Source organism: Dioscorea cayenensis, chromosome 3, assembly GCF_009730915.1.
Source record: "Dioscorea cayenensis subsp. rotundata cultivar TDr96_F1 chromosome 3, TDr96_F1_v2_PseudoChromosome.rev07_lg8_w22 25.fasta, whole genome shotgun sequence".
Classification (NCBI taxonomy): Eukaryota; Viridiplantae; Streptophyta; class Magnoliopsida; order Dioscoreales; family Dioscoreaceae; genus Dioscorea; species Dioscorea cayenensis.
The window spans coordinates 11,500,615-11,512,923 of NC_052473.1; the positions used below are offsets into that span (position 1 = coordinate 11,500,615).

Sequence of the window (12,309 nt, forward strand, 5' to 3'; positions counted from 1 at the left end):
AAAAATTATTGGTGATTATAGTTATAGAAACTGTTAAAACCGCCTCTATAGAGCTTGAAAACCGTCAACCATTAAATATGGGTGATTTTCCCATGACATTTTTCTGTGTGTCACGTTTAAGTGGAGCCATGACTCGTGGAGGTATCAAATAAAAAAAAAAACCATATTTTTCATGAATGGAACACAATTCTCCTAGACTACCATTTTTCGAACTAGGGCAACTTCAAGGCAAGGTAGAGCTAACTAATACAAATGCCATTTATTTAGATATAGTTTACTATTTAAAAGTAAAGTTTATTAATACAAAGATAATTAAAATGGTAACAAAACAAAAAGGAAACTTTTGTTTAGTTCAATTAAATATTGATACATATTTGCAAATAAAATAATGTTGTATTTTAATATTTCCAAATGAATACTACATAAAGAAATCAATTTTTTTTATAAAGATATAATTAAAATAAAATAATATTGATTTGATTCACTTAATTATAACCGAATCATGCATGAGCAGAACTGTATACCTTTTCAAAGTTAGGAATGGAAGAGTAGAAACAAGATGAGAACCTTGCTTCTCATTCACACTTCAATAGAAAAATAGCAGAGATAGTCCAGCAGCAATTGGATGAGAAGAGAGTGATGGTGTATTTTGTGGGGCATCCAAGCTATATAATTGGTTTCAATTAAATGTGCAATTTGAATTTCAATAATGCTAGCTGGAAGATATATATTTAGTAAATTATGTTTTTCACCGATTTAGATGTGATGGTTTTCCGATATGTATTCAGCCAATAATTTTTTTCTGCGTTGGGTCTTAAAGATTTAATCGTGTATGATGTTTGTAAAAGAAATATTTTTGTTTAAAATGTGATCTTAGTTGTTGAATATTGATTTTATCTTTTAATCTTGTCATGATTAATTTTTTTTTTTTTGAAAAAGTATCATGATTAATTGTATTTGGTAACATTAATTAATATTGTACTTTTTATCATTCATTATATACAAATCATAAAAACTATCTCACTGTCATGAAATTGTGTTTCACCTCGGCATGATCATAAATTTTAAAGTTTGAACTCTTTTATTATTTTGTTTTTTTGTATCCACTTGCTTAATTTTATCTTAACAACAAAATTTGATTTTCATGCAAATGTTGGTATACCTCAACATTAAAATAGGGGAGTTCCATATGAGAGCTATTGAGGTCGAATTCTTCCTTACACTTGTAAATAATGTAATAGTGATGACTTATTCATTTTGCTCAAAAAAATGATTTTCACTTAAATTAGTGTTTGATCATCCAATGTATAAAGCGTTTCTCTTTGTGATAATGTGGACATGCAAGCCATCTCACACATATTTTTAGTTTTTTTAAGGTATCTAAACACTTTATAATCTTATTAAAAATTCAAGCCCGCTGGTTTACCTCAAGCCAGACCATGAGGCGAGCTCTACCATCTTAATCACTCTGCTTCTTGAGCTACTTCTTTAAATACCCATCCCATAAACAAGAAACACAACAGAGAGTTAGTGATAACAGAGGATATATAATAATAATAATAGTAATAATAATAATAATAATAATAATAATAATAATAATATGGAGAGTTTCCCAGTGATCAACATGAAGGATCTGGAAGGAGAGGAGACGGATGCAACCATGAAGGTCATCTCCAGCACATGCGAGAATTGGGATTTCTTTGAGGTTTTATTTATCTATACATATATCTATCAATCGATTTTTATCTTGACGATGATCAATGAGTGATCACTTTTAACTCACTGATCATAAACATGAAGCTCTTGAATCATGGTATTGAGCATGAGCTCTTGGATGAGGTGGGCAGAATGACCAAGGAACGCTACAAGAAATGTACGGAAAAAAGGTTTTTAGAGTTCGCTGGAAAGACTCTCGACTATGCCGGTGCGGTGATCCCCGACATCGAAAACATCGATTGGGAGAGCACCTTCTTTGTTCGCCACCTCCCTGAGTCTAACTTGTCGGAGATAACTGATCTCTCCGATGATTACAGGTTTTTTTTGGTATAAATATATAAATTTGAGCTTTTTTATTTAAATTTATTAGGGTTTTTTTTTAAAAAATGAATTGGCATGTTGGATGTACTATTTAGGTCTGGTTGGCACTTGACCTTAGATGGTTCATTGTTTTATTTGATTAGGCTAACGGAAACCATTTCGAATATTTAATATATATATATATATATATAAGGTTATCATTATGTATGAAAAAGTTACTAAAAAATCTTCAAGTGAATAAATTTTACTATCATCTATGTCTTTGGTAGAATTTGAACTCTCATCTTTTGACTTGGAAAAAAAAATTGAAATACTAAGGGTTGTTTGGTTCAGAAGTGTCTAACCGAAGTGGTGAAAGTGTGGAAGTGGCACTTCAGTGAAAGTGAGGTTTTCAATTGAAGTTGTCACTTCTGTGTGTTTGGTTCAGAATGAAAGTAAGCCAACAGTGATCACTTTCTTGTGTTTGGTTTGGAGAAGTGAACGTCTTATAAATATGACTTCAGTAGTTCCTAATGTTTGGTTGGCAAGGAACTGCAATTCCACTCACCACTATTTTACCATGGTGAGATTACTTCCCCAAATTTGATATTGAGGATATTGTGAAGTTGGACATGAATTTTATTTAGTTTTTATTGTTTTTATAAACAATTAGATAATATGATTATTAATAATTTTAAAAATATATCATATTATATTTTTATTTTTAGGTGTTGTGAACACGAACAATTTTTTAGCTGTTGTTAGTTGCAACCATCACAGTTGTTCCCCTGTGTGAGACACCGCAACCTAACATGAAAGAACAGATACAGTAAAATTTTGTTTATTAAAAAAAATAACCGAAATGAGAATCAAAATCCATAAATTTTAATTCCAAAAATTGAAACATCCATTACAATATTACAAATTCCAGATTTTACAACTCTAGCTTTACAACTTCCAATATAAGTTCCAGTTTTACATACTAGTGCCAAGCAAAGATAGTTCAATATTGGGAAAAAAAAGCGGTGATCTGTGAAGTTGAATCCTTCATGCTAACATGGCTGCTAAACTGATGAAGGCTGCAGTATGCTCCAGCTTTTACAAACCTTGGCTCAGGTGGCAAGTTAGTATGAAGCACTTCATTGGCAATAATATATATATATATAATACATAAAAACCAAACTGAATTTCACGAAGAAATGCAACGAGTAGGCTGTAATGGAGACAAGTAGTGCTCCTTTGCCCCGCCATACTAGTTACATGATAAGGGACACACGTGTGAACTGAACCCTCAACAGGCTTCACTTCAATTGGGCAACAATCATGGCTACAAAAAAAATTCCCCCGCCAGTGCACCCAACTAGATGGAAGCACACATCGAGGATACATTCATATGAATAGTTACATTGCCTCAGTGCATGTTAAAAACATTGCCTCATCATTGCTAAAATACCTGTACCTGCAACTAGAAAACAAACATAAAGAAAATACAAAATATGAATACATGAACCACAAAATCATGAAAGAAGTAAATCAAAGAAACATTGGTCAAGAACATAAACAAATTAAACAAAACAAAGCATGTAGGAAATAACCTGCAGAGGTAAATAAATCAAAACACAGCAGATTATGTCTACATATGTCTAGATAGTTGCATCATAGATAGTGTCATAGATAGAATACCATAGAACGAGGCCACATGCTACAGCCATGTCCATAAACAGTCAGTTGCCTGCTAGGTCATCAGCAAACAAAATGCACCATGATTGTTTGACCAAATGCATGGGATGAAACTAGTGCAAGATGCAGACCTAATATGGATGCAGATAATTCATAAAGCAGTCATGGCCCAAACAACCCTTCAACTAAACAAGGTCCAGTAATTCCCTACAACAAGCAACATTCAAGCAAGGTTGGTGAGATACTTCCGAACCCAGGCCTCCCTCATTTCTAATTGTTTAACCATGAACTTTCTAGCTTCAGTCTCTCTCTCCTGGAGATAATCAAACACATCTTCCAACACATGATCAGTGAAGCCCTCAAATTCCATAACCCTTGAATATAGTGTTTCTGACTAATGTGTAGTGTTTCTTCCTGCACACGTCTATGAGAATAAGGATGTCGGAGATGCGAGGATGCATTACCTCAGGTGAGCCTCAACTACGAGAAAACCACTGACTAGAAAATCATGATAAACGAGAAAACCCCCGACTGGAAAACCATGGCAAACTGAAGAAGCGGTGGAGACAGAAGAGCCTTAACTGGAAAATGAAAACCCTAATATGGAAGTGGTGATGCCATTACAAAGGGGAAAGTGAGGAAGCGGTAAGGAAGATGAGACGCCGAAGTGATGGACAAAAGCGGTGATCTGAACTAGGCCTAACAATCACGTGGGCTGTAAAGTTTACTTCAGCCACATATGAAAAACCCCGGAAAATCCCACTTCCCCTTTTTTTTTCTCTGAAGTGGAATTGGTGAAGTGGATGTATAATGGAGGTGTCACATCACCACTTCGGCCTCTTAACCGGTGAGACAAACAGATTGAAGTGGGATAGAAGTCACCACTTCGGTCACTTCGGGCTCCACCCCTGTGAAACAAACAGGCCCAAACTATTTTATTTATAAGAGCATTTTACAAAAATTTCTATTAAAAATTTTAACAAATAAATATCAATATATATAATTTTTATGAGATTATTTAATGCTTAATCTTGTGTGTGTATATTTATCCACAACATAAATATGCTAAAATCGATTGTATGTAGAACTAATTTTATTATATTGCTAAATCACACATTCTATTTAAAATATTTATTAAACTTTTTTTTTGTTTATAAAAGGTTCGGATGAATTTTTTTCTTTCTAATTTTTTTTATAAAATATATAGTTTGGTGTTTAGAAACTTAAGATTTTGTTAAAAACAGAAAACTAATGTCTTAATTTAAAATACAAATATATTATTTAGTCAATGATTTAAAAACCGTACCAGACCGGCTAGTTGAACCGGTTGAACCAGGAATCGGCCGCTAGTCTAGTTCATTTGTATATATTGAACCGGGTTCTAATTGAACCGACCATGAACCATTGTCAGACCGGGAACGAGTGAACTAGTTCAACCGGATTGACCGGTTTTAAAAAAAAATTCTCGACAAATATTTGATTCACTAATTCACTCTCACAAATCAATACAAATCAATAGATTCAATACAATAATAATTGATTCTTTAGTGGTTCATACTTCACAAGTTCAGACTTTGACTTTCAATGACATTAATAATCAATACAATAATCATTGAATAAGTATTCAGTAATCACTAATCAGTCACTGATTTGTTTTAACTTTTAAGTTTTAACTTTTAAATTTTTAATTTCCAATTCTAATATGTCACAAGTCACAACTCATACGCAATCAACTGAGTCAACTAGTCAAGGGCTTTGTTATTTGTACTTTGTAGACTTGTAGTATTTTTGTATATAGCTATGTACGTTCATGTTGAAAAATTAAATTTTATGTAGAAGTGAAAGGTGTGAATTCTTCAAGCTTGTGCCTTGTGGTTGTGGTGGGCTTGTTTGTTACTTGTTTTGAGTCTTGTAGAGTGTAGACTTGTGGTTATATACTTATATTTTAAAAATAAAATTCATGTAGGAATTATGATTTGTGACTTGTGATCTAGTAAAAGAAATAAAATTTTAATTTTATAGTTATATTTATTAAATTACTATTTTCCCCATTTTTTTTAAATTTTTTTATAATTTTATGAAAATTTCTTTTTATTTATTTATTTATTTTAAACAAATTAAAAAAAAGAAATCATTGAACCGGCCGGTCGAACCGGTTGGACAGGTTGAACCGCGAACTTTTTGGCCAACCGGTTCACCGACTTGTCCGGTTTTTAAGTCCTTGTATTTAGTTATTGACATCTTGATTTGACCATTTAAATATATATCACTATATAATTTCAGCAACAAATTGAAAAAGTTTGCAGTAAAGCTACAAAAATTAGTAGAGAAACTTCTTGAACTTTTATGTGAGAACTTGAATTGGAAAATGGATATCGTAAAGGATGCATTTTATCGGGACTAAAGGAACAACATTTGGAACCAAAGTGAGCAACTATCCACCATGTCCAAGTACATACCATATCAAGGGCCTCAGAGCCCACACTGACGAAGGTGGCATCATCTTGGTCTCCAAGACGACGAAGTTAGTGGCCTCCAATTACTGAAAGATGGTCGTTGGCTCAATGTGCCACCTGTTCACCATTCCATAGTCATAAAAATTGGTGACCAACATGAGGTAATAGTTTTGTAGATATGATTGATTTGATCGATTCTCTTTTTTTTTAAGAAGAGCAACAAGTTGCGGGCTTATTAAAAATTTAAATACCAATGATTTATAAAATAAACTTTTTGAAAAAAAATCATACATTTTAGAGTTTTTATGCTGAAAGTGTTTATTTAAAATAAATGTCACGCCCCAAACCAGGTTCAATGGACCCGGGACGATGACAAATGGCCATACATTTATAAGGCCGAAACTAAGTAGATATACAAGGCCTCAAACCTTGATCCAAAACAGAACAAACATTCTACATAATTTTAGATATCGAAAATCAAAATACAATGAAGTTCGAAAAACAGAAAGTTTTCAAAATATAAAGTTTCTAGTTAATACAGGTTTTACAAAAAATAGGAATCTAAACTACACTAAAGATACCCCTGCTACTCGACAATTGTTGCTAAGCTTTCCACCAGTCAACCTTATCTCTGATCAGAAAGAAAAAAAAATAACAACAAGACAATGAGCTTTCTAGCCCAGTAAGTAGCCCACTAAAAATATTTTCGGATCATACAAGTTTTCAGCAATACATATTCAAATATCAACCAGAAATCCATATAGGATGTATCACAATAGTATCATGAGAATCATAATATATATTGTATACCCGAATATAATATTGATAAAAATTTCAAACTTTGAAATAAGTGCAAATTAATAGAAATACAGTTAGACCTTAGTAGATTTTCAAAAATATATATCTTCCAATAAACCATGAACAAAACAGAAAATCAGAGGTCATGTGTTTATACTCGGTGGCCCGAGTCAGAATTTTAGAGGTCATTTATTTACCCTCGGTGACCCGAGCCAAAATATCAGAGGTCGTTATTCTTCACTAACGGAATGGTGCGAAACTATAGTCTCTTTTTAGAGTGCATGTTGACACGGTTAGTGTTTAACCCCCAGTGACAGGGTTAGTGCATAGTTAATTGGAGACTAGAGTTCATTGTCAAAAACCTTAATGTCCTCAAACACTACAAAAATATCAAAGTTCAGGCTGAGCAAAGTATAGGATAATTCTCAAATCAAATTTAAGTAGTCGCATGATCTAATTTTGTAAGATCAAAGTACGCCAGTTATTTGAATATAAACTTGGACAGATAATTTGTAAAAATCTTCAAATAATTGAAAATTTTAAATAAATAAGTTTGGTTGTCAGGAGTGGATTGGGAGTGAGGGGGATTGGGTATAATCCTTTGTTTGGGTATGCATCAGTGGGAGTGGGGGAGTAGTGTGGAGGAAGTGGGAGAGTAGTGTGTGAGGCATAATGAATCACCACCAAATGGGCGGATTGGCCTAATACGGAATATGGAAATGACTAAAATGCCCTTGAGAAGATTTTTTTATTGTTAATGTGTCTTCTTTATGCTGGAGTTGGTGCCAAGTTAAGGAAAGGTTCGAAGGTTCTCTCAGCAGTAGTGGTTCCTCCCCGCAGGCGAGCCGTGACTTTTGGAAACGATCTTGCTGTGATCCGTCGTTGTTTTCTCAGTGGCAAACTTCTCTCGTTCATCATTCCAGGTTTTCCATTTAAACTTTTGTTTATTAATTCTCTTTTGATAGTGATGTTTCTGATGATGTATGTTATATTGTTAAATTAACAAAGTAGATATCTCATGGTCAGCAAACTTTGGAAGGGATTTGTACAATGCCCTGATCCTTGTGTTGATGTTAATCAATCTTGGGATATTCCTAGCTCATCATTTCTTAAGATGTCACTCCAGCTTGCTGCATAAAGGTAATAACATTATTTAGGTTAGATTAATCTTTAATCCTTCTCTGTCTCTATTTTAATCAAGAGAAAGGCTTGTCTTTTGAGTTGCTAGATGCATAATGAATTCAATGTTTCCCTTTTTCAGTTTTCATGAATAACCCAAGCAAAGGTACTAGCTTCTAACTTTCTTACATCACCTCATAATTTAAAGCATTTGATCACCATAGAATATTTTTTTATTAAAAAACTGAATTTTTGTAACATTTATGTCATCAATAGAGTAAAATCATAACAACAATCTATAGAAATGAAGACAATGAGAAATACTGCAAAAAAATCCATAGAGCCTTCAAATTTATTCATTGAACTCAATAAAACCATGTGAAAAAAAAACAATAAACATTAAACAAAAAGAAACAAAACAACAAATAAGTCTCTGTCTGTTGAATCTGTAAATCTCTGTCTTAACTTGATATGAGAAAACAAAGATTAAAAAATTAATTTCTATTATTTTGTTGTAAGTCTATAGAATTGTTTAAAGTTCTTGAATTGGAAGAAACCTGATTGTTATTATCAATAGGAATGTGTTGCATATGTTGCTTGGGAATATGCCTTTCTTTTCATGATGGCCACCTAGGTTTTAAAGGTAAGAATCTATGTTAAATGGGATATTGTGTTGACTTCTGGTTCACCTGTTTTGGTATTATGGTTAAATGCCAAAGCATCAAGCTGTTGAATAATGATGCTTCATTTTTTTTTTTGTTCCATTTGAAATGTTGGGGCAACTTGGTTAATGGACAAATTTATGTTTATCTTGTATGCTGAGGATGATGAGATCATAGTGTTTCCAGAGTACATCAAACTTAATGACCCTTAATAGATTATAAAGATGTGTTGACATTTTTTAGTTTTTATGATCTGTGCAGGTTGAAACTAAACCAATATCATTTACATCAGATATTTCACTGTTGAATCAATAGATCTTTTGTTATTTCTCTGGATTATTGGGAATCAGGTATCTCTACTTTTAGTAATTATTTTTTTGATGAGATTTGTATTCATGTACTCTTTTGTGAATGTTCTCAAAAATGAGAAAAACATTCAAAATCTGGTGATGGACATTAGATGATTTGGTCGTTTTAATATATTACCAATCGATAAATAACATTAGATGATATTATCTTATGTAGATTAATATAATGACAATCATCTAATGGACAGAAAACAGATCGATGAGATTTTTATTCAATTTGGCATTTGATGATTCGCATTATATTATGTGCAAATAACACTTGTTCCATTAATGTATATATGTGCAAATGACATACTTGTCATGTTATTTTATATGTGCAAATAACATTTGTTCCATTGCTTCAACATACATTTATTAACTTACATATATGCATTATAGATTTTGATAATATGACGAGGCTTAAACAACTTCGGGTATATTGCTCAATGATCGTATGGTACTTCTATGTATTATGTGTTGTCCTCACCACGTGCGCAACGGAGCAAAGTAATAATAGACGAAGAATGATTGAAAATGAGATTTCATCAACATCTACTAGACAATGCAAACAACATGAGTACATTCACCGTTCAGTTTTTGAAAGTAATATTAAGTAGGTTTAAACCTCCGTACAGTCCCTGTACTTTTTGAAAAGTTACCATTTAGTCCCTCTACTATTTTCGGTGCCTTTATAGTCCCTTTACTTGTTAAAATGTAACTTTTAAATCCAGACGAAAACGGACATCCAGTTTGCCGTCTAAAACGGCTGATGTGGCCTACATGTGGCTTTGTTTTATACAAATTTAATTGATGCCATCTGACGTGGCTTTTTATAATAGATTAAAGATTAAAACATTGGAAAAGTAATATTCATATATGTTATCGGATCCTCAATCCTGGATCCGAAACTTAAAAAATAAAACCCTTCTTCTTCCCGAGCCCTATCCTCTCACTCATCTTCGACGATCCTCCGGCTATCTCAACCTCCATCTCCCCCTCCCACACCGACGTCGTCAGCGGATTCTCACCCAGGATCCTGGATCCTTAACATTTACCCCCCTTCTTCTTCACTAGCACTGCCCTCCTAGCAATCTCCGACATTCCTCCGGCTATCTCACCCTCCATATCCCATTCCCACACCGATGTCGTCAGCCGAGCGACCTCATCCTGCTGGATATTAGTTCAGGCCCCTGTCTGACATCCTCAACCCCATCATTGAAGTCAATCTTCTTCATCCTCACGGTAAGTTGTGAGTGGGAGTAATGTTGTGATGTGTGGAATTAGATGGCAGAGATTCATTTTGGATCTACCCTAATCTATTTGTTCCACTCAATCTTGATGAATAGATAGTTTAAGGGGATTCAATTGTTTAATTGTTTCATTCTTTAAGAGTTCCCATTCCAATCCTTCCACTACAATCATGTTGATTGTGTGCATGTGTTTGTAAATCTCTAATCCTTGCATGTTGTGTGAATGAATAGATGGTTTAAGATGTGGCATATTAATTTTCTTCTTGCCATTTATCCTTACTAGTGGCCTATGTTTTCAGTTGGGGAGATTCTTTGAGGGATTCAGGGTACTGTCTTCTTTATCAGGCCTAAGGTAAGACACGCTTTGAAGTCATGCTATTGGGAAATTTTTATTGAATTGGTCAATTGAGTGCCTTGCCCTCACAATTATGAAGGGATAGAAGCTTCATATATTTTTTTTAAAATATTCATATGTTTAAAAACATAAACTAAGTTGTCTTGTTATGATCCTCAACTAAAACTAAATTCAATATTATTTTAGAATGCCATATAACCCTCAATTATTTTTGGTTTTATGAAATCCTAAAAGTGATGTTATGCAATACTTATGTGATGCTTTATCTATATGTGGAGTTAGTTGAAGTTATGGAATTAGATAAAGAGATGGGCAATGAAGGAGGTGTGGAAAACAATGAAGATGATGTGCATGATAGTATTAAAGGAGGTGTGGAATTAGATAGCATGCAGGACAATGTGGAGTGTTCATTTGACTTAGGAGATATCCAAGACAATGTGGATAATGTTGTTGAACTAGAAGATGTGCAGAAGACTGGTGCCACTGTCGAGTTAGAGAATGTGCAGGAGGGTGATACTAGTACTAGTAGTGAAAATGGCTGTTCAGATGGAGAAAAAACTGATGATGAGGAGAGATTGGTAGATGCCCAATTTGACTGTGACAGTTTAGATGAGGATGAGGAAAGGAATCAAAGTAGGGAAAATGTCACCAAATATGTCAAGATGAAAAGAACACTACAAGAGAGAGTTGATGACAGTAGAGGTGGAGATGATGACTGGGTAAGATCTGCCACACCTACAGCAAATAAAGAAAAAGAGTTTGATCCTACTTGGAAAATTTTTGGGTATAACAGTGAGTATTTTGAGTCAGATGACCCTGGGAGCTATGAAGATACAAGTGCAGGATCTGAGGCAGATGATGCAAGAAGATATCAATCCAATAGGAAAAGGTATAATCCTAATCTTCCAATGGCTGAATTCTGCTTGAACCTGAGTTTTACATATTTGAAACAATTCAAGAATGAGTTGGTTGAGTTCTCCACAAGGAAAGAGTTTGAATTTAAATATGTGAAGAATGATTCAGTTCAGGTTAGGGCAAAATGCAGTGCAGAAGGTTGTAAATGGTTAATTTTATGTTCTTGGTGCAGTGGGAAGAAAGAATTTGTTGTGAAACACTATGTTGCAGAACACACATGCCTATTGAAAACTACTAGAAACAAAAGAGTGACAGCTCATATTATTGCAAAAAGATTTGGTGACATAATAAGTGGGTTTCCATTCATCAAGACAAGCCAATTGAAGGCACTGGTCAGGAGAGATCTAAGGGTCTTTGTAACTAATAAAGTGATAAGAAATGCCAGAGGGTTGGTCATTAAAAAAATTGAAAATCAATTTAGGGAAGACTTCAAAATATTGAACAATTATGCATTGGAGCTAAAAAAATTCAAATAGAGGTAGCACTGTGACAATTGTTTCTGAAAGGAAAAATCAGAATGAGTGTCTTGTATTTCAGAAAATGTACATTTGCATAGCTGCTATCAGGGATGGGTTTTTGGCTGGCTGTAGGAGATTAATAGGACTTGATGGATGTTTTTTGAAGGGATTGTTAAAAGGCCAGTTGTTTGCTGCAGTTGGAAGAGATGGAAACAACCAAATGTTTCCTATAGCATGGGCAATAGTGGAGAAA

The 12,309-nt window shown here is 33.7% G+C and overlaps 1 protein-coding gene across 1 annotated transcript; it reads left to right on the forward strand.

Annotated features, from left to right (window-relative positions):
* The first annotated feature begins 1,600 nt into the window (after positions 1-1,600).
* On the forward strand, positions 1,601-8,088 carry LOC120250301 (1-aminocyclopropane-1-carboxylate oxidase 3-like). Its single transcript, XM_039259102.1, is given in 7 exon segments — positions 1,601-1,705; positions 1,801-2,033; positions 5,980-6,076; positions 6,078-6,204; positions 6,207-6,313; positions 7,746-7,873; positions 7,962-8,088. Coding segments are annotated over 7 exon segments (924 nt in total).
* The last annotated feature ends 4,221 nt before the right edge of the window (positions 8,089-12,309 follow it).